This window comes from Euleptes europaea, chromosome 6, assembly GCF_029931775.1.
Source record: "Euleptes europaea isolate rEulEur1 chromosome 6, rEulEur1.hap1, whole genome shotgun sequence".
Lineage (NCBI taxonomy): Eukaryota > Metazoa > Chordata > Lepidosauria > Squamata > Sphaerodactylidae > Euleptes > Euleptes europaea.
In genome coordinates, this window is record NC_079317.1 from 8,610,566 (window position 1) to 8,637,136 (window position 26,571).

The 26,571-nt window shown below is 47.0% G+C and overlaps 3 protein-coding genes across 3 annotated transcripts in view; 2 read left to right on the forward strand and 1 right to left on the reverse strand.

The window, feature by feature from the left end:
• The first annotated feature begins 214 nt into the window (after positions 1 to 214).
• TOMM20L (translocase of outer mitochondrial membrane 20 like) lies at positions 215 to 8,884 on the forward strand. Its single transcript, XM_056852128.1, has 5 exons — positions 215 to 359; positions 4,104 to 4,147; positions 5,235 to 5,316; positions 6,459 to 6,601; positions 8,840 to 8,884. Exons 1-5 carry the CDS (start codon positions 215 to 217, stop codon positions 8,882 to 8,884), a joined length of 459 nt encoding a protein of 152 aa, XP_056708106.1.
• A 620-nt stretch (positions 8,885 to 9,504) lies between these two features.
• Positions 9,505 to 13,838, reverse strand: TIMM9 (translocase of inner mitochondrial membrane 9). Its single transcript, XM_056851729.1, has 4 exons — positions 13,778 to 13,838; positions 11,795 to 11,855; positions 10,863 to 10,958; positions 9,505 to 9,642 (listed from the first exon to the last, which is right to left on the reverse strand). Exons 2-4 carry the CDS (start codon positions 11,831 to 11,833, stop codon positions 9,508 to 9,510), a joined length of 270 nt encoding a protein of 89 aa, XP_056707707.1. The 5' UTR covers positions 11,834 to 11,855; positions 13,778 to 13,838; the 3' UTR covers positions 9,505 to 9,507.
• A 4,738-nt stretch (positions 13,839 to 18,576) lies between these two features.
• KIAA0586 (KIAA0586 ortholog) overlaps positions 18,577 to 26,571 on the forward strand; it is a 102,802-nt gene continuing 94,807 nt past the window's right edge. Inside the window, exon 1 of the mRNA XM_056851178.1 lies at positions 18,577 to 18,901. Coding sequence (XP_056707156.1) covers positions 18,577 to 18,901 — 325 coding nt within the window. The remainder of the gene's footprint in view (positions 18,902 to 26,571) is intronic.

A 26,571-nucleotide genomic window follows, 5' to 3' on the forward strand; every position in this document is an offset into this window, starting at 1 on the left:
AGCCACGGCCCCTCCCCTCCCCGCTATTACAACTGATCTCCAGCAGAGGGAGATCAGTTCCCCTGGAGGAAAAAGGGCCGCTCTGGCCATTGGGCTCTGTGGCGTCGAAGCCCCGCCCCGCCCCAAACCCCGCCCTCTTTAGGCTCCGCCCCGAAACCCTCTCTCTCTCTGGGGCTTCGGCCGGGCCTCCTCGCCTTCCCTCCCCGCCGCCCTCATGGGCCGCCGGCCGCGGCCTGGCCTGCTGCTGCTGCTGTGGCTCCTGGCGGCCGCCTGCGGCCTAGCCGCCCTGGCCTACTGCTGCGCCCGCTTCGACCGGCGGCGGCGCGGCGGCCCCGACTTCCAGCGGAGGCTGCGGGAGAGTGAGTGGGCCTGGGCCTGGGCCTGGGCCTGGGCCTGGGCGGCCCCTCTCCCCATATCGGGGGCGGGGAAGGAGCCGAGTCTGCGAGGGGTTCACACGCACACCCGGGTCTTAAGCGTGTGTGCACATGAACACACATGAACACATGAAGCTGCCTTATACTGAACCAGACCCTGGGTCCATCAAAGTCAGTATTGTCTACTCAGACCGGCTCTCCAGGGTCTCAGGCGGAGGTCTTTCACATCACCTCATTGCCTGGTCCCTTTAACTGGAGATGCCGGGGATTGAACCTGGGACCTTCTCCATGCCAAGCAGAGGCTCTACCATGGAGCCAGAGCCACAGCCCCTCCCCAAGATACATGAACACATGAAGCTACCTTATACTGAACCAGACCCTTGGTTCATCAAAGTCAGTATTGTCTACTCAGACCGGCAGCGGCTCTCCAGGGTCTCAGGCAGAGAAGTTTCTCACATCACCTACCTGCCTGGTCCCTTTAACTGGAGATGCCGGGGATTGAACCTGGGACCTTCTGCATGCCAAGCAGATGCTCTACCTCTGAGCCACGGCCCCTCTCCAGGGTCTCAGATAGAGGTCTTTCCCATCACCTACTTGCCTGGTCCCTTTAAACTGGAGATGCCAGGGATTGAACCTGGGTTACCTTCTGCATGCCGAGCAGAGGCTCTACCATGGAGCCAGAGCCACAGCCCCTCCCCAAGATACATGAACACATGAAGCTGCCTTATACTGAACCAGACCCTTGGTCCATCAAAGTCAGTATTGTCTGCTCAGACCGGCAGCCGCTCTTCGGGGTCTCAGGCAGGGGTCTTTCACATCACCTACTTGCCTGGTCCCTTTAACTGGAAATGCTGGGGATTGAACCTGGGACTTCCTGCATGCCAAGCAGATGCTCTATGACTAAGCCACAGCCCCTCCACAAGCATGGCTCCGGGCAGATCAGCTGCCCTGAGGAGAGGCCCATCTGGGGAGGAGGGTAAGCTCCCAGAGAGCCCACCCCCACTGGCCTATATATATTCAAGGCAGGAAGGAGTGAGGGGCTGTAGGCACCCAGCAATGGCCCCTGGCAACTTTCCACTCAGGCAGGTGGAGTCAAGCGCATCCCTAGAGGAAAAGCAAAACTTCCCCACCTACACACACACACAGGCCTCTCCCCCCCCCCCCCCGCACCTCATCGTGGCTTCTGCTTCGGGCGCACACATATGTCACACAAAGTGATGTTGTTAGCGTTGCCAACCTCCAGGTAGCGCAAAGCAAACCAGAAACAGCACGCAAGAACAATATGATATAAATATATTAAAGTGACGAGAGAAAAGGTGAAAGAAGCAAAAATACAACAAAATGCACAAATATATACAACAACAACAACAAAAAGCACAAATATATACAACAAAATATATACAATTGTATATATTTGTGCATTTTGTTCTGTTTGTATTTTTGCTTATTTCACCTTTTCACTTGTCACTTTAATATATTTATATATTGTTCTTGCGTGCTGTTTCTGGTTTGCTTTACCTACTGTACAGCACTGAGCCTTTCCCTTTTTTTCCAACCTCCAGGTAGTAGCTGGAGATCTCCTGCTATTACAACTGATCTCTAGCCGACAGAGATCAGTTCCCCTGGAGGAAAAGGGCCGCTTTGACCATTGGACTCTATGCCACTGAAGTCCCTCCCCAAACCCCGCCCGCCTCAGGCTCCGCCCCAAAAACCTCCCACCAGTAGCGAAGAAGGACCTGGGAACCCTAGATGTTATAGACACTGCAGTCATGAAATATAGCGACCTTGTCAGGTTGCCATCCGGCCTGGAGGAAAAAATGGTCTGTTCCTAAAAGAGGACTTAGGGCGGAAACGCATGGGAGGTTTTGCCTTGGATTTGCCGCTCTCTACATGCACATTTCCCCCAGCCAAATTGATCAAAAATAAGCCCCCCATGCAGAGTTTTGGGAATTCAGGTGGGGAAAATATGCATCTAGAGAGTGGCAAATCCAAGGCAAAACCTCCTGTGCATTTTCGCCCTGTGTGTATGTTAAGCTCCGCAAAGTTGCTTCTGACTCCTGGCGACCCCATGAATCAAAGTCCTCCAAAACGTCCTATCTTTGACAGCCTTGCTCAGGTCTTGCAAACAGGGCCGTGGCTTCCTTTATTGAGTCAATCCTCTATGAAGAGTCAATCCTCTTTTCCTGCTGCCTTCCACTTTTCCTAGCAGGATCATCTCTTCCAGTGACTCTTGTCTTCTCATGATGCGACCAAAGGACGACAGCCTCAGTTTACTCATCTTAGCTTCTGGGGACAGTTCAGGCTTGATTTGATCTAGATCCCACTGATTTTCTTGGGGGTGGGGCAGTCCATAGTATCCGTCACACTTTCCCCCAACACCACATTTCAAAGGAATCTACTTTCTTCCTATCAGCTTTCTTCAATGTCCAGCTTTCACACCCATCCATAGTAATAGGAAATACGATGGCATGAATTAACTTAGTCTTGGTGGCCAGGGACACATCCTTACACTTAAGAATCTTGTCTAGCTCCTTCATGGCTGCCCTTCCCAGTCTCAATCTCCTGATTTCTTGGCTGCAAGTATCCCTTTTGGTTGATGATGGAGCCAAGGAATAGAAAGTCTTCAACAATTTCAATTTCCTCATTGTCAACCTTAAATACCTGTAATAAGTCCCAGGTTTAACTAAGGGATTTAACACCTATAGTTTTGAACCTGCTCTTCTTAGGATCCCTATTTCGCCAACCAAGAACTCTGTTCGATTACCCATAACCCTCATTCTACACTATTATACATTCTTTTTCCGTATGCTGCATGGTGTATTCATTTATCCTGCAACAGATCCCCGTCCTGCAGTGGTTTCAAAACAAAGAGGGTTTATTTAGAGATTTATAATGTTGGTTCTGTCCGTTGATGATAGCTGCCCCTATTTTTTTTTTTGATGTATCATATTATTGGTGGTTCAAAATGAACCTCCCTGGCTGTCATGTGTATTGCCAGGTCATGCAAAACTGTCACAATATGATACTAAAGTATGTGTGTGCTAAGTGCCGTCAAGTCGCTTATGACTCATGGCGACTCTATGAATGAAAGTCCTCCAAAATGTCCTATCTTTGACAGCCTTGCTCAGATCTTGCAAATTGATGGCTGTGGCTTCCTTTATCTAGTCGGTCCATCTCTTGGTGGGTCTTCCTCTTTTCCTGCTGCCCTCAACTATTCCTAGCATGATTGTCTTTTCCAGTGACTCTGGTCTTCTCATAAAGTGGCCAAAGTACAACAGCCTCAGTTTAGTCATTTTAGCTTCTAGGGTCAGTTCAGGCAGAATCTTTTCTAGCTCCTTCATGGCTGCCCTTCCCAGTCTCAATCTCCTTCTGATTTCTTGGCTGCAGTCTCCCTTTTGGTTGATGATGGAGCCAAGGAATACCCTATGATACTAAAGTATAGCTGCCCCTTAACCCATATTTAAGCTCTGGAGATCCACAGAAAATAAAGAGGTAAAGAATTATAATTGTACCAATTCATCATAATATTTAAAAGTCCCTTAGGGGTATAGTTTTATTATTATTATTTATTAGATTTTAATCCTGCCCTTTCCCGACCAGGGAATGTAAAAAACTGTGATTAGAGAAAGCTGATAGCAAGGGAAACTTACTTAACCATGGTGATAGCCCTCTTAAACTTGTTCACAGCTATTCAACGCAGATACTAAATTTTATGGGTTATTCTTGCAGAAAGAAGAAAAGAGCGTGAACAAGCAAAAGAGCGTGAGAAAGAGGTGAAGGATTATGTTTCAAAATATGTTCCATGAAGACAGTTTCAAAGGGTAGCCATGCTGGTCTGCAGTAGAAAAGCTAGAATCAAGTCCAGTACCACCAACAAGATTTGTGGGGTATAAGCTTTCGAGAGTCAGAGCTTTTGGGAGCTTTGACTCTTGAAAGCTTATACCGCCCCAAACCTACACAGAAATGGCTGTGCAAACTGGATCTTAGCTAATCTTTTGCCAAAAAGATGCGGAGCCATTTCAGAGACAAGAGGAGCTCGAAACTGATTTCTGTGTTGTTCAAGGTGATTTTAAAAAAAGAAAGAAATCCAATTTAGGATATCATTAAGGGGACAGTAGCAAAAGGATTGAGGGACTTGCACATTCCCAAATGTTATTTTGCAGAAACATTTCTTAAGAATGTTTTTATTAAAACATTTTTTCCCCAAAGGTTCAGAATATTGAGGGTTTCTGTACTGGAGTAATTAGAAAAAGGCTGTACAGTATAACTCACTAAACGTGGTTTTGCATTTTCTAGGTTTTGAAAATGATGTGCACTTTGATAATTACATGCAACTCATGAATATGCAGATTAGCTGTGTTTCTTCAACTTCGGGTGAACGTTTCATGTATTGCTTAGTACAGAATAAATTGTCACCCGCCTCAGTCTTTAATCCTAATAAAGCAAGGATGGAAAACAAATTAAGTAAAAACTATCAGAAATATATTTCAGATGTCTCCACTGATTATAGCAATCTGATGGTTGGCAGGTTCTGTGAACACTCCTCCTTCAGATAGTATGTGTAGTAGTAGTTTTGCTGAATGGGAGAATGCACTAATCTGGGCATAATTCTTCCACTACTATGCCTGTCCATAACAGTATGCATTGAGTAGTCTCACAGATTGGAGACTTGTTGTAGTTGGTGGGACTTGCTTATGAAAGGCAGTCACTGGAGTCTTAATAGGATTGCCCCCCACCCAAAGGTGGAAATGTCATATTTGAAAAAAGATATTGGGGTTTTGTAACTTTGGTGTTGTTACAACCTTACTCTAGTTAACTTTCAGATTGTCTTCTATGACAAAAACGATTTTTTTATAACAGTTACGCGAGCGGAAGGAAACTGCCAAAGTGCAAGAGTTCTTTCTGCAAGAGATACAGCTGGGTGAACTATGGCTGGCAAAAGGTAAGGATAGGAGGCGTGGGCTTTCTGCAGCATGCTGGTGTACACATGCGACACTTGAAATTGCTTGAAAGTTATTGAGTAATGGGGGAGGAAAGTGACATTAAGTCGCAGCCAATTTATGGCAATCCCATGAAGTTGTCAAGGCAAGAGACTAACAGAGGTGGTTGGCCTTTGCCTGCCTCTGCGTAGCAGCCCTGGACTTCCTTGGTGGTCTCCCATCCGAGTACTTTGAATAAAGAGTACAAATGTGTAATGTAATCATTTTTTGAAGTACTCATTAAAAATTTTCGTTCTCTCTCTTGAAACTCTTGGGAATTAAACTGGCTAATTACTGCCTCAATAGTTGGAGACCATCGAATTCGATATACAGATGACCCTGCTTTCTAGTTATTACGAGAGGGAGAAGAGCTTCTCCCTTTCCACTCTCTTCACACCATGCATAATTTGATAGACCTCTATCGTGTTTCCCCTTAACCACCTTCTTTCCAAGCTAAACTGCCCTAAGCATCTAAATCTGCTTAGCTGATAGGCAAATCTGCTTCTCACTTCCCTTGAAAGCCCTATGGGGTCACCCTAAGTTGGTTGTGACTCACACAGTAGCAAAAAGGGAGGGACTTTTCTCCGGCAGTAGGTGAGCCAATGTGAGCCCCGTGGCACAGAGTGGTAAGCTGCAATACTGCAGTCAAAAGCTCTGCTCACGACCTGAGTTCGATCCCAACGGAAGTTGGTTTCAGGTAGCTGGCTCAAGGTTGACTTAGCCTTCCATCCTTCCGAGGTCGGTAAAATGAGTACCCAGCTTGCTGGGGGTAAAGGGAAGATATCTGGGGGAGGCACTGGCAAACTACCCCGCAAACAAAGTCTGCCTAGAAAACGTTGGGATGTGATGTCACCCCATGGGTCAGGAATGACCCAGTGCTTGCACAGGGGGCCTTTATCTTTAGGTAAGCCAATAAGCAAAGCAGGAAGCACAGCAATTGCATCTTTTGCTACCTCAGAGGATTTTGGTTAGATAGGAACAGCCTCCAGCTGAGCATCTGGCCCCAATTGACACAAAGACGGAGGTTGGTGGGGCAGAGTGTTAATGCTGACTGGTGGGATTATGCTCATACAGGCTAGGCTTCAGGAATGTAAATTGGTTACAGGAGAGCACACAGAGGCTGTTGAACACCTCACCAGCGCACTTTCAACGTGTACAGATCCAACCCAGCTCATGCACATCCTGGAGCAGACTCTACCACCTGAAATATTTGAGATGCTGGTGCACAGAATTCCGTACGTAACGCAAGTAGGTACTTTTAAAAACGCAGAGGAATTGTGGCGCAGAGAGCTCGGTGACTTGGTTAACGCTCGCATGTCAATTCCAGGTCTCTGAGGTGCAGAAACCATAGACTCAGAGTGGGAAGGGGCCACCAGGGCCATCTAATCCAACCCCCTGCACAATGCAGGAAATTCACAACTACCTTCTCCCCCCCCACCCCCAGTGACCCCCTACTCCATGCCTAGATGGCGGCCAAGATGCCCGCCCTCTCATGAACTGCCTAAGGTCATAGAATTAGCACTGCTGACAGATGGCCATCTAGCCTCTGCTTAAAAACCTCCAGGGAAGGAGCACTTACCACCTCCCGAGGAAGCCTGTTCCACTGAGGAATCGCTCTGTTAGAAAATTCTTCCTAATGTCTAGACAGAAACCTTTGGTTTAATTTCAGCCCGTTAGTTCTGGTCCAACCTTCTGGGGCAACAGAAAGCAACTCGGCCCCCTCCTCTATATGACAGCCCTTCAAGTACTTGAAGATGGTTATCATAATCTACCTGTTTCTGACACAGAACAGCAAATGATGCAGTCGCCACACGCAGTAAGGGAGAAAATCGAAAGACAGGGGAGCAAATGAGCCCAAAGCTTGCTCATGGAACGCCAAAGCAGGGTTAGGGGTTACAGCCAAACCAAGTCAGCGTTCACCAGCACTGGAATTCAGAGGGTATTGAGGCCTTCAGGTCATTGCTTGCACAGGGTTCTATCGGCAGGGAAGGCTTGGCCATTAAGGCTCGCAGGTAAAGTCTCGGTGGGCTGATGCCCAAGTGAGGGCTAACCTCTGGTAACTTGCTGCAGCAAGCTGACAGCTCTCACCAGTGAGGGTTGGGTGAACAGCTGTAGTGGAGAGTGAGCCAGTTGCCACAGCCCTGTGCAAGGGGGCGGCCGCAGCACTGAGAGCCAGTTTTTGCTCTCACATGAAACTGCCTTACATTGAATCAAACCGTTGGTCCATCACGGTCAGGATTGTCTACTCAGACTGGCAGCCGCTCTTCAGGGTCTCGGGCAAAAGCCTTCCGCATCACCCACTGCCCAATCCTTCCAACTGGAGATGCCAGAGATTGAACCTGGGACCTTCTGCATGAAGTAGGTGCTTTCCCACTGACCCACAGCCCTGTTATCTTCAGTTAAAAGGATATGGCAATAGGTTTTATGAAAGACCTCTGCCTGAGACCCTGGAGAGCTGCTACCAGTCTGAGTAGACAATAGTGATTGCAATATACCACGGGTCAAACTCAGTATCAGGCAGGTTCATGTATATGTATGTTCCCCTACCCCCCCTTCTAATGGGAGGCAGGGTTCTTTTTGTCTCCCATTCCTCCCCTGCCTATCAGTCAGAGCCCAACTATGACACTGTACAGTCAGGAATTTTGATTTGGGGGAAAAAAATGAGGTGCGAAGTTAATTGCCTCACATTTTAATTACTATCTCAACAGCAGGAAGTGCTGCATGTTCTTCAGACCCTGCTTTTGTACACAAATTTCAGCTGGCACAGCAGTAGCTTTTTTTTTTTTTTTACAGTCGCAGGCTGTATAATAACTTGGGTGGGGATAGGGCCTTGGGAAAAATTCCTCATTGCCTAACAGGACAGCCAGTGTGGTGTAGTGGTTAAGAGCAGTGATTTGGAGCAGTGGATTCTTATCTGGAGAACTGGGTTTGATTCCTCATTCCTCCACATGAGCTGGGGAGGCTAATCTGGTGAACTGGATTTGTTTCCCCATTCCTAAACATGAAGCATGCTGGGTGACCTTGGGCTAGTCATATATCTCTTAGCGCTCTCTCAGCCCCACCTCCCTCACCGAGTGTCTGTGCTGGGGAGGGGAAGGTGATTGTAAGCCAGTTTGAGTCTCCCTTAAGTGGTAGAGAAAGTCACCATATAAAAACCAACTGGACATGTCTGTAATGGCCTATGGCTAAATGCAAATAAAGCTATTGCTTAATATAAAAACCAACTAATCTTCTAATATATCAGTATGTTAAACCCACTGAACCCAACCCCGCTTACATCCAAATGGTCATTTTTCCTTAGATTCCTATGAGTTCTTCCCTATAGATTAATGCACGGGAATGATGCGAAGAACCCTCTAATGGCCAATGTTTATGCCCAGGAAAAGAAAGGAAGTCTAATAGGTTAAAAATAAACAAATTATCCAGCGCTCAAAATGCCTTGTGAGTCAGTAGCTTTACCACCTACAAGTCTGTTTTCTCTGCCAGCGGCTCGAGGCAGCCCTGAACGAGCAGGATCCGCCGGACGAGTGAGAACGCAGCATCACGCCCGGGGCTACTCTTAAGGCCGGACCTTAGGGCAGATGGCAAGCCCTCCTTTAGAAAGACTCTCCATACAACAACAATTTCCATTTATTTCACTTTGATTAAATAAAAAATAAACCTTGCTTTATTCACTTTGGGATTTAATTTTCAGAACATACACGCCTGCGTTTTAAATTGGACAGTCGTTATTGTTATGCTGGGGAGGGGGGTCACAGAACAGTGGGTCGCCTCCTGCAGCTCTGCTTGCAACAGCATCTTCCGTAGAGCGTCGGAGGGAGGCTCTTGGGATTGGAGGAGGCCACTGATGTGAGCGGAGTGGCAGGACGCAGCCCGCAGTTCGCTCCCTGCCCATCTCGAGCCCAGTCACAGCAGAGCCGATCTGTTGGCCTCCAGAAAAGGCTGCGTCGACATTATTCCACGGCAGGGAAAGAGGATGCTCTAGGAACAGGCTCTATCAGCACCAAGGCTAGCTGCAGAGGCAGCCACCAATGATTTCCATGTTTCAATTGGTCTCTGAGCTGTTCCATTACAAGCTGGTGGACGTACCCACGTCACCTGTTGTGAAAAATGCACCTTTGCATGCAACGTGATTGACGTCGGCAACTCCTTTCTTAATGAGGCTGGCCAAGGAGTCCGGCTTTGGCCGCCAGCGCTTCGTTCTGCTGAATGTGATATTCCTGGAATCTCATCGATATCCTCTGGGTCATTTTTAAGTACTTCTGTAAGCAGTGTTCTGAACAGGTCATCTGTATGGGAAAGGGAAGGAAGACCCCAGTAGCTAGTAACCGTTTGTAATTCTTGTGGCATGCAGAGTATTTTATAAAGCCTGTCAAATCTTCAATGCAAACTGGTGGATTAAGTAACTCTTAACTCTACTTTACAGATGGGCAAGCTGTCCCTCCGGCTTCCCTTTGAGATGGAGGCCAAGCTGAACTTTGAAAATCTTTGATAAAGTATTCAGAACAGCTTGGCAAATCTTTACTGTCCATTTAGCAATAGTCAGTCTTCTATGAGATTCAAGTCCAGTGGCACCTTAAAAAGGTAAAGGTCCCCTGTGCAAGCACCGGGTGCATTACTGACCCATGGGGTGACATCACATCCTGACGTTTACGAGGCAGACTTTGTTTACGGGGAGGTTTGCCAGTGCCTTCCCAAGACATCTTCCCTTTACCCCCAGGAAGCTGGGTTCTCATTTGACCGACCTCGGAAGGATGGAAGGCTGAGTCAACCTTGAGCCGGCTACCTTAAACTGACTTTTGTTGGGATCGAACTCAGGTCGTGAGCAGAGCTTGGACTGCAGTTTACCACTCTGTGCCACGGGGCTCCTGTGGCACCTTAGAGACCAACAAAATTTCCAGATTATAAACTTTCCAGAGTCAAAGCTCCCTTCGTTAGATGCAAGTAGGAAGGACAAAGGGAGCTTTAACTCTTGAAAACGTACACCCTTGAAATTTTCTTGGTGTGTCACGTACTACTGGACTCGAATCTTGCTCTTTTGTTGCAGACCAATATGGCTGCACACCTGAAATGAATCAGTCTTCTGTCTACCAGCTGCTAATCACCTGATGCTCTGGCAATAATCAAACATTACATAAGAACATAAGAAAAGCCCTGCTGGATCAGACCAAGGTCCATCAAATCCAGCAGTCTGTTCACACAGTGGCCAACCAGGCGCCTCTAGGAAGCCCACAAACAAGGCGACTGCAGCAGCACCATCCTGCCTGTGTTTCAAAGCACCTAATATAATAGGCATGCTCCTCTGATCCTGGAGAGAATAGGTATGACTAGTATCCATTTTGACTAGTAGCCATGAATACCATTCTCCTCCATGAACCCATGGACATATTCCATTACATTTATTTGGATCCCAACGGGGATCCAAAAAGGCTTACAGCAGTCTCCCCTCCGTTTTTATCCTCACAACAACAAGCTACGATTCTAAAGTACTTGGGGAAAATCCACATACCTCTTCTGGCTTGACCTCTCTGCTGGTGAAATCTCGCACGCAATCCAGAAAGCAGTTTTCCGTCAGTTTGTTATATGTTCCAAGAAATTCTTTGAACTGGAAACAAATCGGAGAGATCTTCAGAACAGGTTGTAGCAGAGAGGGAGTACAGCTGAGGAATACACCTGCTCATCAAACAGAAGGGCACGGAACTAAACAGCTAGCTCAGTGCCAGCAAATGCAGGACTGGGCACAGAGGTTAACAACCATCTTCCTAAGGAATGCCATTCACGTTGCCAAGCTGCAACACTTCAAACGCATCCTTGAGAGATACTGGCTTAGACCAGGTGCCCCCAACATTTCTGAGCCTGCGGGCACCTTTGGAATTCTGACGCAGCAGGGTGGGCGCGTCCACAAAACAGCTGCCATTAAATGGCTACCACAGGAGGCGGAGCCAGCCGCAAAATGGCTGCTGCAGCTTACCTTCAACCCCTCACCAAAGTTCCTTGTGCTGTGGGGGCTGCTAATGCCAAAGCAATGTTTTTAAAAACTTGCACAAGCAATCGGCTCTCCAATGGCCAGTCAGAAGCCTTGCTAGGCTAGGGCCGCATGTGGCCCTGCCCGCTTTCAAAAAACACTTGGTGAGAGCCAGGAAAGGTGTTGGCAGGCACCAAGTTGGGGACCCCTGGGTCCGACCCTATGAAATGCAAAACTAATAACACTTTTTCCTCCAGTGCAAGAGGGGGAAAAGAGGCAACTTTGCCCAATTACCCCCTTTTTGCTGAAATTTGATGAAAAACTGAATTTTATCCGGAATGGTCACCCAACACCCCAGCATCAGTTTGTTTGTTTTTTTGCGGGAGGAGGCAAAAGGGCCTGCCGGAGGAGGCAGGAAAGCAAGAAAGAACCACCTTCCACTTGCAGTTCTCAGTAGCCAACCCAAAGTATCTTACCTGCTTGATCTGATCAGATTCCGATATTTGTCCAGCCATGTTTTAGCACACTGCCAATCTACTACCTAAACCGAATGGAAGATATCTATGTCAAAATTAATTTTAAAAAATGGTACCTGAAACAGAATACTCCACAGTCTAACCCTTATTTATTGTTTAAACGGATGTCCTAAAGCGGAGATATAGAGGCTGAGCTGGAGTTAGTAAAAAGTACCTTCAGAGAACAACAGACCATCACCTTGAGAGCAACAACGCTACGTTTTTGGGAAGGGTTCTCTTCCTCCCTCCCCCTGCCTGTATATTTTTGTTCACAAGCCAGCGTGGTGTAGTGGTTAAGAGCAGTAGTTTGGAGTGGTGGACTCTGATCTGGAGCACCGGGTTCGATTCCCCACTCCTCCACACGAAGCCAGCTGGGGGACCCTGGACCAGTCACAGTTCTCTTAAGAGCTCTCTCAGCCCCACCTAACTCACAGGGTGTCTGTTGTGGGGAGGGGAAGGGAAGGTGGTTGTTGGCCAGTTTGATTCTGCCTTCAGTGATAGAGAAAGTCGGCATATAAAAACCAACTCTTCTTCTTTGTCTTAACACTCATCTTTAAAGGGATCTTGCATTAGTAACAGTGTTTGCTAGCCAACATTAATTCAGAACTAGCAAAATCTCTCTCATAGCAGCCAGATATGCAAGGGCCTAGATGGAGCCTTGACCTCAAAGCCCACCCAATAACATATTCCCACCCCCTTGGACTATTACCCCCCCCCCCCCCGCACAATGTCGGCTCTAAATTCCTGCACACAGATTTTTGAAAAGCTGTGCTGCGCTACTGGAGGGGGGTTAAAACGTTGCAGAATACCTTTTATTAGGACTATCAAAAATATCACCCAACTACAAAGCATTCCAAGGTCTCTACAGCTACTTCCCCAGAACAACCCATTCACAATATGCTTGGGTATTGAGACGGGGATAAAAATGAACTTCCCCTCTCAGTTGTTTAATACATGGAATACAATCCCTGATCCGGTTTGCAAGGATGTGGTGGGTCCTGTCTATCACTGCATTAGCAGTAATGTCCTGATGCACCACAAGTTTACAATCTATTGTGCGTGTCCTCCCAGCAACCCTGTAGGCCAGGTCTCCATGGACAACTTCAGAAGTTATGTGCTGACATTTACACGTAAAACATCTGGGCAACGAACTTTTTTAACCACTACGATAGCAGCAGGTGGTAGGGTCTCTGGATCATCTACAGCTCAGATCAGGCACCAGTCAATGTGTGTGGTTTTGGCACATTATGTTTAAATCAGCCATATTGTGTGTTTGATGTGCCGTCAAGTCGCGTCAGGCTTATGGTGACCCTATAAATGAACTACCTCCAAAATGTCCTATCATTAACAGCCTTAAAATATTGTCGAAGGCTTTCACGGTCAGAGTTCATTAGTTCTTGTAGGTTATCCGGGCTGTGTGACCGTGGTCTTGGTATTTTCTTTCCTGACATTTTGCCAGCAGCTGTGGCCGGCATCTTCGGAGGAGGAACGCTGAAGGACAGGAGAGACACTGTCCTTCAGTGTTACTCCTCTGAAGATGCCTGCCACAGCTGCTGGCAAAACGTCAGGAAAGAAAATACCAAGACCACGGTCACACAGCCCGGATAACCTACAAGAAACAACATACTGGTCATCGTTTAATCGGTTATCTACTTAAGTCCCTTATCAATATTCTACTGCTTTCTGGGCTAACTAGGGGGGGGAAGGGGGGGAGGGGGGGAAGAAGGGGGAAGGGGGGAAGGAGGGGGGAAGGGGGGGAGGGGGGAGGGAGGAGGGAGGGAGGGGGGGAAGGAGGGGAGGGGAAGGGGGGGAGGATCATTGCAAGTCACTACCCAAGCCAGGGACTCCTCCAGCCCTTCTTCTTCTTCCGACCTCCCACTCCCACAAGCCACAATCCCCCCCCCCCCACGCCCCGGCACCGCGGCCGCCCTCGGCCCTTCTCACCAACCTCGTGCCCGAGACGAATCGGCGATGGCGGGCCGCTCGGATCGCTTTACCTGCCATCCACCACGCGTGGTCCGTCGCGCTAAAGGGTCCCCCCCGCCTTTCACAAAGCACTCTTCTTCCCCACCCCACCCCACCCCCGATTCCCCCAAGACGGTTATCCGAGGAAGGAGGATTCGGGGATCAGAGCCTTGGCATTCACGAAGAAGGATCAACTCTTTTCTCCTATGCTGTTTTCCTCGTGCAAATATCCCCTCTCCCATAGGTTTCCCATGGGGGAGAAAGACATACGTGGGCAAATAGTCGCTTGGGGTGGGCGGCCTGATTTGAGTCTTAAAACAACATCAAGTTTGGCCCTCAATTACATTTCAAATCAACGACGGGCCTGTGTAATTTAAACTTAAGAACACGGAGATCAGTCCCAGCGGGCCGCCGTGTCGGTCTGTCTGCAGTGGTAGAAAAAGGCAAGAGTCCAGGAGCACCTTCAAGACTAACAGAAATGTTTTCTGGCAGGGCGTGAGCTTTCGTGAGCCACAGGCTCACTTCTTCAGATACTGTAAAAGCTCATACCCTACCAGAAAAAATATTTTTATTAGTCTTTAAGGTGCTTCTGGACTCTTGCCCTTAAGAACACGAGTTTAGCATAAGAACATAAGCCGGATCAGACCGAGGTCCGTCGAGTCCAGCGGTCTGTTCACACAGTGGCCAACCGGGTGCCTCTAGGAAGCCCCCAAACAAGACGGTTGCAGCAGCATTAACCTGCCTGTGATCCACAGCACCTGACATAAGCATGTGTGACAGCAGGTAGACTTCCCCTGACTATGGAAGATCCACTGATTTAGCGATTTGTAATAATCTCTTTTCCTTTCTGTAAAATGTATTAGGGCAGCCAGGGAATAGCTTGTTGCTGGGCAGAATATCCCTGTATGTCTGTGTGCTAAGGAAGTGGGTTAAGAGTCATGGAGAGTCAGAGTGAACTATAAACATTGATAGGAGAAACTGGATAGAACTGAACTGTACTGCGCCGCCTCTATGTCTGGAGTGCTATCAGCCTACCCTGAATGTTGATGGGTTGTCCTATCTTGAATTTGGATAAATATCCCTTCCTCAGTATGATCGGGGCTCAGAGATTTCTGCCCACTAGGGCCTCTGAGTCAGCAGCTGCAAATAAACTGTTTTCTTGAAATAACGATCCTAGGTCTCTCTCCCCCCACGAACCCCCGTTTGCCATATCACATGCTCCTCTGATCCTGGAGAGAATAGGTGTGCCTCATGAGTAGTATCCATTTTGACTAGCAGCCATGGACAGTCCTCTCCTCCATGAACATGTCCACTCCCCTCTTAAAGCCTTAATATAAGAAATATGAGAAAGTCCATGCTGGATCAGACCAAGGCCATCAAGTCCAGCAGTCTATTCACACTGTAGTAGTCAAAAAGGGCAAGAGTCCAGTAGCACCTTAAAGACTAACAAAAATATTTTCTGGTAGGGTATGAGCTTTCGTGAGCCACAGCTCACTTCTTCAGATACCTGAAGAATCTGAAGAAGTATCTGAAGAAGTGAGCTGTGGCTCACGAAAGCTCATACCCTACCAGAAAATATTTTTGTTAGTCTTTAAGGTGCTACTGGACTCTTGCCCTTTTTGACTACTACAAACAGACTAACACGGCTACCCACTGTGAATTATATTCACACCGTGGCCAACAAGGTGCCTCCAGGAAGTTACAAACAGGACGACTGCAGCAGCACCATCCTGCCTGTGTTCCACAGCACCTAATAGGCCTGCTCCTCTGATCCTGGAGAGAACAGGTATGCATCATGAATACCCCTTTCCTCCATGAATATGTCCACTCCCCTCTTCAAGCCTTCCAAGTTGGCAGCCATCACCACATCCTGGGGCAGGGAGTTGCACAATTTAGCTATGCATTTTGTGAAGAAACCCTTCCTTTTATCTGTTTTGAATGTCTCCCCGTCCAGCTTCAGCAGATAACCCCGCGTTTTATTATTATGAGAGAGGGAGAAAATGTCTCCCCTTGTAACGGAACCCTTGTGCGGCGCACTTGTTTCCACCCAGACACTGGCTGAGCAGGACTATTTAAAAGAAAAGCAATTAAGACGCATGCGCATGAATCCCGGAACCGCGGCTCTGAACCTTCTTTCCCGAGGGGAAGGGCTGTAACGGCCGCGCATGCGCGATCGCCGCTCAGGCACTCCCTCGTCTCACAGCCCAGGAAGGGGTTGGGCCAAACTCGTCCGTTTGGAAACGGCGGGAGTTCCGCCCGCAGGTGCTGCTGTCGCCATGCCAACGGGGACTTCCGGCGGGTGGTTGCTCAGGTGCGGCAGGGACTTCGCACACCTGAGGGATGGGCGGGTGTGAGGGGCTGCTGTGGGGCGGAGAAGGTAGGTGGGACCAACGACCCCCCATGCTTGGCCTCTGGGGAGCTCTGCGGCCTCGGGACTTGTAGTTGGGGGGGCGGGTCGTGCATATTTAAGTTTATTTTTAGGGGGCCTGGGGTTGATAGCAGCCCTTTCTTGGCAAGCAGAAGATCCTTAGGGTTGCCAGCTCTGGGTTGGGAAATTCCTAGAGATTTGGGGTGGGGGGGAGGTCAGGGTTTGGGGAGGGAAGCCACCTCAGCAGGGTGTACAATGCCGTTGGGTCCATCCTCCTCCAAACCAGCCATTTTCTCCAGGGGAACTGATCTTTGTCGTCTGGATAGAATCATAGAGTTGGAAGGGACCACCAGGGTCATCTAGTCCAACCCCCTGCACAGTGCAGGAAATTCCAAACTACCTCCCATCCCCACACCCCCAGTGACCCCTACTCCATGCCCAGAAGATGGCCAAGATGCCCTCCCTCTCATCATCTGCTTAAGATCAAAGAATCAGCATTGCTGACAGATGGCCATCTAGCCTCTGCTTCAAAACCACCTCCCGAGGAAGCCTGTTCAACGGAGGAACCGCTCTAACTGCTAGAAAGTTCTTCCTAATGTCTAGATGGATAGCAGTTGTGATTCTGGGAAATGTCCAGGTCCCTCCTGGAGGTTGGCAAGCCTATATCACTTCTCTAGGGAAAAGGCTCTGGAAGAGTTGTTAGGACAGGGTTTTCTTTGGAGAGTTGCCGCCAGTTAAGAGTAGACGGAACAGAGGGGGAATTTACCCAACCTCGAAACAAAGATGGGTACCCAGAAGTCTGGGTGACGGGCAATTCCATCTGAGCTTTTCTCCCTCTCTCATAATACCAGAATGTGGGGTTGTCTGCTGAAGCTGGAGGGTGAGAGATTCAAAACAGAGAAAAGGAAGCGTTTCTTCACACAGTTAAATTGTGGAACTCCCTGCCCCAGGATGTGGTGATGGCTGCCAACTTGGAAGGCTTGAAGAGGGGAATGGACATGTTCATAGAGGAGAGGGCTATCCATGGCTACTAGTCTAAATGGATACTAGTTATGATGCATACCTATTCTCTCCATGATCAGAGGAGCATGCCTGTTATATTAGGTGCTGTGAAACACAGGCAGGACTATGCTGTTTGTTTGTGAGCTTCCTAGAAGCACCTGTTTGGCCACTGTGTGAACAGACTGCTGGACTTGATGGACGTTGGTCTGATCCAGCATGGCCTTTCTTATGTTCTTAACCCCTTCCTGTTGGGATTCGAACTGTGTCAAGCTCTCTGTGTGGTAGGAACACCTTTGAGCCCCCAAACACAGGCAGGGAATTGAGGACTTTGTGGAGTTTGTAAGTCCTTGTTAGATCACAGTTTGTCGTGCGCTGTTCTGTGGAATAGACTGAGCTCTGGGACTTATCCTGAATTGTTTCCCTCCTCCTCAGACCATCTGTTGGCAATTCTCTACAGCTGTATTGCCAGCTCCAGGTAGGGAAATACCTGGAGATTTTGGGGGTGGAGCCTGAGGAGGGCAGTGTTTGGAGAGGGGAGGGACTTCAGTGGGATATAATGCCACAGAGTCTACCTTCCTAAGTAGCCATTTCCCCCAGGGGAACTGATCTTTGAAGACTGGAGATCAGTTTTAATAGCGGGAGATCTCTAGCCACCACCTGGAGGTTGGCAACCCTATCTACACCCCACTTGCTTTGTCCTTTGTGTTTAATTTGTTATAGGGAATTGTGCTGTGAGCACAGTCTGCACTTTGTTAGGGTCACAGCAGTAATTTCCTGGCTTCTTAGTCCTATTCAAGCCCTGCTCCTTCCTCTGGCCCCTTTTCTCCATTTCTTATTTTTGTGATTTACTGAGCTATTTATTTACTTCCAGTTATACCCAGCCTTTCTCCCCAGCAGGGACCCAAAGCAGCTTACATCGTTCTCCTCTCCATTTTATCCTCACAGCATCCCTGTAAGGTAGGTTAGGCTGATTACCCAACAAACTTGCATGGCAGAGTGGGGATTCGAATCTAGGGCTCCCAAATCCTGGTCCAGTACTCTAACCACCACAGTGGCTCAGTAACATTGTGATTTCTTTGTGGTGGTGTGGTTTGGAGCGGTGGACTCTGATCTGGAGAACTGGGTTTGATTCCCCACTCCTCCACATGAGAGGCGGAGGCTAATCTGGTGAACTGGATTTGTTTCCCCACTCCTCCACAAGAAGCCCGCTGGGTGACCTTGGGCTAGTCACACTCTCTCAGCCCCACCTACCTCACAGGGAGTCTGTTGGGGGGAGGGGAAGGGAAGGCGATTATAAGCTGGTTTGTTTCTCCTTTAAGTGGTAGAGAAAGTCGGCATATAAAAACCAACTCTTCTTCTTTGTACGTTCAATAGAGGTGAGGTCTGAAAGCCGCACCACGAACCGTTCATGGAAGCAGAAGAGAATTCCGGCTCGAACGAGGAGTCTTTGGTGAGCCTGACTGCTGGCGACGTGCTTATTCGCTCCACCAGCTTCCACATGAGACAAACGCCTCTCCCCTCTCGGACGGCGGGAGGAGGCGCTGGCGGCACACCTGCTGCTGGCATTCGAGAACGGATCCGGATCTCGGTGAAGAAGCTCCGGGAGGTGTCTCCTCCCTGTCATCCAGAAGATTCCACTTTGATAAATGAGGACTGTATCCCACCCGCCTTACCGGCAAACAGGCCTATGTCTCAAAAGCCAACTGCTGCCATTTCTAGAAGTGCAACGGAAGGTATTTTTTTTTATTTGATTAGATTTTTATCCTGCCCTTTCCCTACCAGTCTAAGGCTCAGGGCAGCTCACATCCAGCAATGAACACCCACAGTATTCAATTAATTAACATCATAAAATATAAATATTTACCTTCTAAAATATAATCTAACTAACTGTTCAAAACTAGACAATTTTGATCCAGGTGGCTCCAGAACGTCTTCTGCATCAGTAGTGGTGGAGTCCTCAGGTACACATTAACACACATGAAGCTTCTTTATACTGAATCAGACCCTTGGTCCATCAAAGTCATTATTGTCTACTCAGACCAGCAGCAGCTCTCCAGGGTCTCAGGCAGGGGTCTTTCACATCACCTACTTGCCTAGTCTATTTAACTGGAGATGCTGGGGATTGAACCTGGGACCTTCTGCATGCCAAGCAGATGCTCTACCGCTGAGCCATGGCCCAGATAGGTATTGGTGAAAGTAAATAAATGGAACATAGATGGTACAGGTGGTACTGGGAAGCCAGCTGATGATGGAACCATAGCTGCCCTCAACTGGTAGAACAACTCTGTTTTACAGGCCCTGCAGAATTGCAGTAGGTCCCACAGGGTCCTAGTCTCATTTGGCAGAGAGTTCCACCAGGAATTCCAAAATGTTTCCGGGGAGTATGCTTGTAATGTCTTTCTCAGCTTTTCGCAGTTTAGCCATCTGCATCCATACAAGGATCATAATAGCTGTAGTGATATAATGCCGCAGAGATAACCCGAAAGGTTTACTCCCTTGGTCTATAACGATAATAAACTCCCTTCGTCTAGATTTAATTAAAATAATCTCCTTGAACTTTCCCAGTAGTAGAGCCACTTCTCAGCAGATAGAGTAAGCCAGATAAAAAACAGATGAAAGCAAGGTAATCTTGCGGAGAGCTCTGTTTAGATGCGGTAGAATTGCAGCAAGGAAGAATTCTAGTGCCCAGGAAACTCAGGATGCTTCTAGCCTCAGTTCTGGGGTTGCCAACCTCCAGGTGGTAGCTGGAGATCTCCCACTAATACAACTGATCTCCAGCCAATAGAGATCAGTTCATCTCTGTCTCCAAGTATTTCCCAGACTGGAGCTGGCCACCCTCAGGTGAGGGGTTGGAATCTAGGGAAGGGTCCATGCCATCTGATAGCTGCATTGCCATGAGGATCTGCGGCCTTTTATCTGGGGTTCTCACCAAACTTTACAGACCCTAACCAAGGAACGACTTATGTGCACGAGTGGTTAAAATGTGGAATTCGCTGCTGCCTGTGGGCCTGCGGTGGCGGCGGCTTTCACAAAAGGGATGGGAAAGCCGCCATGAGTGGGGTCGAGCAAGGTCAGGACGCTGTCGGTGGGCCGCTCTCTGCTGTCCCCCACCTCCACCCATCCCCTGCCCCTCTGGGGCTATGGCACAGGAAGCCCCCCCCCCATTTCTTCCTTTACAGATGAGCAGCAGAGCTCAAAACTGAGCTTCGAGCAGGGGGGAAGCCTGTTAAAGGGCTGCAATGCGGGGACACTTAAGCAGAGCCGAGTGCAGTCATTTTGAAGGCAGGATTACCCCCACCTCCCGCTGTGGGGGTGGGGGGGAAAGCCTATCAAAGGGCTGGAAAGTGGGGGCCCCACATGGAGTTGAGCTGGGGTTGCCAGATACCCCTTGGCACCTGGCAGGGTGGGGGACCTACCTTAGAATCACAGAATCATAGAGTTGGAAGGGGCCATACAGGCCATCTAGTCCAATCCCCTGCTCAATGCAGGATCTGCCAAGAGCATCCCTGATAAGTATTTTTCCAGTGCAGGCTGACACACATTGCTAGCCCCCACCCACCCCTGCGCTAGTAAGTACTCCTGCCAGCCAGCCGATCATGGGAGGGGTGGAGTGTGTGTAAAGGGCTGTCAAGTCGCAGCTGACTTATGGTGAACCCAGCTTGAACACATGAACACGTGAAGCTGCCTTATACTGAATCAGACCCTTGGTCCATCAGTATTGTCTACTCTGACCAGCAGCAGCTCTCCAGGGTCTCAGGTAGAGGCCTTTCCCATCACCTACTTGCCTAGTCCCTTTAACTGGAGATGCTGGGGATTGAACCTGGGACCTACATGCCAAGCAAAGGCTCTACCACTGAGCCATGGCCCCTCCCCACTGGTCCAAGACTAACTCCTTCCTTACCTTGGGGTGGGTCAGACATCCTGGGAAGGGTGGGAAGATTAAAAATTAAAAGCACAAGCCCTGATCTTCAAGAAAAGGAAGTGTGCTGTGCAGTTGCAACCGATTTATGGTGACCCTTCGAGGGGGTTTTAGGCAAGATGAGCAGAGCTGGTTTTCCATTGACAACTTCTGCAAAGTCTTCCTTGGTGGCCTCCCATCCACGTACAGATCGTGCTTAGCTTCTGGGCTCTGGTGAGATTGGGTTCGTCTGGACTATTAGGGCCGCTACTTAATTGACACCTACCCTGACAAAAAAGCCACCTCTGCCCATTTTGGAGTTAAGTAGTAACATTTCAACCTGATACCTTGACAAACACTACATCTGAAAGACGTTTTGCCCTGTGTCAGGACTCCCAGACAGCACACATTGAAAAATGCTGGATAAGGTTCCCACCAAAGAAGAAACACTGCATGTTCCTCTACAATCCTAAAATGCTGTACAATCATGAAATCGTGGGGTGGTTGGTGGGGAGTGTCGACTCCCGACATCAAAGCCAGGAATAAATTCAGCCTTGTTTTTATAAAATAAGCACTGCATCTCAGTGAGCAAAATCTTGGACTGAAGAAATGCCACAGAACTGATCCGAAGGCAGACAAAAGCGGGGTTCCTAAATGGCATTACCTTTTTGTTTATTACCATCTCCTGTCGTAGGAACAGCTAGTACAACTTCATGTGAACAAACCTGTGGGGCAAGAAACTGAAATAAGCTGCTGTTCTATAAATTAAAGCATTGATTCTAGACGGACAAGGAATATCTGTCTTTAGCAGGGATATCTTTTCCAAAAACCTTCGGGCCTCCTCCCTGGGTTTTGGTGTTATGTATATTTTTCTATATTTTAACTGAATAATTGTATGTATACTTTATTTTAAATTTTTTTAGTGCTGAAATGTTTTAATGTTTGACGTTTGCCAACTTGGGGCCCTATTTTGGAGGAAAGGTGCGTTAGAAATGTTTTAAAATAAAATACTGGTTTCGCTGCTTGTCTGTACAAAAGACTAACACAGGAGCATGTTGATTTTTTTCTTACTAAAATCAGTAGCAGAGCAGATAACATGTAAGAATAAGGTATAAGAATAAGGTGGGCTAAGAGTGTGAGCTTGTTAATGCTTAAATGATAACATTTTCATAGTGTTAATGGTTGCTTTATGGAATGAAATTTACACCCCCAGTGATAAGTCTTTTGCAGCAAAAAATGCTCACAGTTTTTGCAGCACCTTAAAACAATTCACATATTTAACATAACAAAATTAACATCTTTCATTGGGGGGCAGATACTCATGCCACAAGTTTGTTAACTTTCAAGATACTTAAGCCCTAAGTAATACTCGTCAGCGGTCTTGTCATGATTTAAGCCCTTACTAAATTTCAAATACGTAGAATTACATCAGAGTGGGTGAAAAAGTAAATTGACAGCCACTGTGGGCCGTATCAGACTCCCCAGGGCCTCTGATGCGGCTGGCAGGCTTGTGCAGGCTTTTTAAATATCTGTACGTATATATATTTAGAAAGCCTATCAAAAGGGTGTGAGCAATATATGCAGCAGACTTCAAAGGAAGGGACCAAGCAGAAAGAAGCCAAGATTCATTCTGTTGATCTTAGAAATCTTGTTGGAACATTGAGGGCAGAAGTGTATTTTGGCAAAGCACAAGCAAAGGTCAGCCGTTGGGTATGAGGGGAGGGGCCATGGCTCAGTGGCAGAGTGTCTGCTTGGCATGCAGAAGGTCCCAGGTTCAATCCTTGACATCTCCAGTTAAAGGGACTAGGCAAGTAGCTGATGTGAAAGACCCCTGCCTGAGACCCTGGAGAGCCACTGCTGGTCTGAGTAGACAATATTAACTTTGATGGATCAACGGGTCTGAGTCAGTATAAGGCAGGTTCATGTGTTCAGTGCACCTTTTCTCATGACATCTAGAAAACGACTGCTTCTGTAAAACATCATTTTTTCTATACATTCCTCTAATTTTTAGGCCTTGTATTATTTGTGCGCTTGATGACTTTGATATACAATTAGGTCGTAAGCAATATGCTTTATTTAAAATATAGAATTTGATTCTCATGTGTCTGTAAGGCAAAAAGTTCCTTTTTATAACGGTTTTTAATTTTTTTTAACAGTATAGACAAAACAGGAAAAATAAAAATAAAAAGCCATGTCATGACCGCAGTTATAATTAAATCAAATACAACAAACAAAAAAGAAAAATTATAATGATTATGATATAGTGAACAATATGTAATAAAAACAGTAGCAATAGTGAGCAATATAATACATATAATGACCATTAAACAGTAATTATCCTAATATTTTTTACATAAATCATAAGATACTTTGTTTAGTACTTAATACAAATAATATTAGGAGCCCCGTGGCGCAGTCCAAGCTCTGCTCACGACCTGAGTTCAATCCCAACGGAAGTTGGTTTCAGGTAGCCGGCTCAAGGTTGACTCAGCCCTCCATCCTTCTGAGGTCGGTAAAATGAGTGCCCAGCATGCTGGGGGTAAAGGGAAGATGACTGAGGAAGGCACTGGCAAACCACCCCGTAAACAAAGTCTTCCTAGGAAACGTCGGGATGTGACGTCACCCCATGGGTCAGGAATGACCCGGTGCTTGCACAGGGAACCTTTACCTTTTTTTAAAACCTTTTTACACATAATATTAATATTAAACAATGTTTTACAATGAATTATGAAATAGAATAGAATAGAAATTTTATTACAGTCAATGACCAGCACAAGTAAAAACAGGTAAGTTACCAATTTACAGTTGTCTAAAAAAAATCTGAATAAAACCATGCTGGTTCATTAGTTAGTATAATGAATGAACCACTTGGTAAGAAAAGGAGAGCACATATAACTGTTTGCCTTCATTTCCAAGACTGCTGGTTTCACAGCCCCTCCTCTGTCGTATGTCAGTTGCAGCGGCACAGAATCTAGCAACTGAATACGTTATATCTGAGTTGACATCTTGTAGCAGGGATGACATATGGAACTGTTCATACTGGCTGGGAGATTTATGAATTAGTGGTGAGATGAACCTTTCTCTGATAGCTGTATAATATTGACAATGGAAAAGAACATGTTCAAGGGTTTCTATATATCCAGAACCACAGGGGCATTTTCTCTCCTCATATGGCATTTTCCTGTAGCGGCCTTCCTGGATGGCTGATGGGAGGGCTTGGCATCTGGCCAGGGTGAAAGCTCTTCGATGTTTTGGAATTTCAAGTCTGCTTAGATACTCCATGGGAGTAGTAAGGTATCTGCAGGGTTCACTAATAATGAAGTTTGGTGTTATGGCAAGATCTGTTTGACACTCTGTGTCGATTATACATTGTTTAATTGTTGCCTTAGCCAGATCATAGCCAATGTGGGTTAGTACCTGTGGTGTAAAGCCTAATGTAGACATTTTATCTGTCACTGCTCGTTTCCATGAGGATTGGAAGTCATCCTTAATAATTAAAGGAGCAAAGCCTCGAGGTTGGCAGGATAGCCTGAGCCAGGTGTTAATTGCGGCCATCCATATTCTGGCCTCAACTCGTGTAAGACCTGTTTCAAGGCGTAAAGTGGCATTGGAAACATATTTTGGGACTTGTAAGGCTGATCTCAGGAACTTAGATTGCACACGTTCTAGTGATGATATATTAGGCCAAGGTCCTAGTTGTGTGCCATAAAGAAGCTGAGCAATCGACTTGGCTTCAAACAGTTTAAAGGCAGCTGGGATGTAGTGGCCACCTTTGGACCTGAGGTATTTTAATATGGCAGCTGCACTTCTTTGTGCATTCCCAGCCGCATAGTCACTATGGGCTTTTCTACTTCCAGAGGAATGGAAGATTACTCCCAGATACTTAAAGCAGTTGACCTGTTCTATATTGTGGCCCTCAATGTTCCATGATAGTAGCTTGGGTCTCCTGGCAAATGCCATAATTTTAGTTTTTAGGTAGTTAAGTTGTAAATTGCTCTCCTTGCGATATGTTACTACTGCATCCATGGCTCTTCTAAGTCCTATCGGTGTTCTTGATATGATTGCTGCATCGTCAGCATACAGCAGCACTGAGATATGCTTCCCTGCTAGTTTGGGGGGATGAAAGTCCATATTACAAAGCTGTGGTACCATATCATTAGTGTAGAGGTTAAATCAGAGTGGAGCCAGTATGCACCCCTGTTTGACACCTTTCTCGGTTCTGACCGTGTTAGAGTGATGGCCCTGAGGATTACATCGCACTCTTAGTGAAGTCCCTTCATGTAGCATATGTATTAAGTAGAGCAGTTGCCTATCAATCGTTGAGGCCTCCAGTTTCCTCAATAAGTTGGCTCTAGCTATAGAGTCGAAAGCTGATTTGAAGTCAATAAAGGCCACGTAGAGGGAGACTGTGCCTTGTGAGAAGTATTTCTCAATTAGATGTTGTAGCACTAAGCATTGATCCGTGGTAGATCGGCCCTCCCTGAAACCAGCTTGTTCCTCTGCAAGAATGTTATCTTGTTCCATCCAGTCCTGGAGCTTCCATTGCAGATGCCTGGCATATAATTTACTGATGACATTAAGTAGGCTTATTGGCCTGTAGTTGGTAGGATTGTCTCTTTTCCCTTTTTTGAATATTGGGACGATAATTGAGAGTCCCCAATCTATGGGAATATGACCACAGGTGAATAGTGATGCCAGGATAGGAATCCAAAAGTCCAAATTATTTTTGATAGCCTCCGCCGGGATTAAGTCCTCACCTGGAGCTTTTCCCGGTTTCAGTTGGGTTATGAGGTTCTCGATCTCTTTCTTGGATACAGGAGCCCACATCGGGAGACTTTCTATCTTTTGGGTGTTTTGATCATTACCTCCATCAGTGTCCCTATAAAGTTCTTGGAAGTATGTTTCCCATAACCTTGGCGAAATATGGCAATCCGCCATAGGGAGTCTGTTTGATTGGGAAGGAGCTACAGTATTCCAAAACAAGGCAGAGTTGTTAGATTTGGTTGCTTGAATGACCCGTGTCCAATTTTCCTTCATAGCTTCCTTTTTCTTTCGTGCTATCAACTGTTTGTAATATCTTTTCCTCTGTAGTACTTCCAATGCAACCAAAGGAGTTGCATCCATGGTATGTGTCTGATATGAGTTAGTGAGATCTTTCTTCGCTGCAACACAATCCCTATCAAACCATGGTTTGGACTGGTTTTGTTGCGTTTCCAGCGTACTCTGTCATTAATTAGATGCTAGTGTAACTCTTGAGTCCACAGCTCAATAAAATAGATGAAAAATACACACAATGTTAATTATTGTTTTATATTTCTAATAATGCTTCCCATACATTGAAATTTAAGTATCCCCCTCCTCCCAATTTTGGCACATATTCAGTTCAATATATCAAGAGAATTGTAAAACAGAAAAGTTCAAAGTTCAAACTGAACAGTTAGCTCCTGTATTCAGGTACAGTGATCCATGTGCCGCTTGAAAACTGGTTTTGGGCCACAAGGTCAG

Bases quoted from the DNA above. Each gene is read 5' to 3' on its own strand.
- TOMM20L (XM_056852128.1), top strand. From the start codon at position 215: ATGGGCCGCCGGCCGCGGCCTGGCCTGCTGCTGCTGCTGTGGCTCCTG. The intron at 4,148-5,234 runs GTGAAGGATTAT...TTTTTATAACAG, and splicing joins CAAAAGAGCGTGAGAAAGAG to TTACGCGAGCGGAAGGAAAC. The intron at 5,317-6,458 runs GTAAGGATAGGA...AATTGGTTACAG, and splicing joins TGAACTATGGCTGGCAAAAG to GAGAGCACACAGAGGCTGTT.
- TIMM9 (XM_056851729.1), bottom strand. From the start codon at position 11,833: ATGGCTGGACAAATATCGGAATCTGATCAGATCAAGCAG. The intron at 10,959-11,794 runs GTAAGATACTTT...ATTTGTTTCCAG, and splicing joins AATCTGATCAGATCAAGCAG to TTCAAAGAATTTCTTGGAAC. The intron at 9,643-10,862 runs GTATGTGGATTT...TTTCCCATACAG, and splicing joins GAGAGGTCAAGCCAGAAGAG to ATGACCTGTTCAGAACACTG.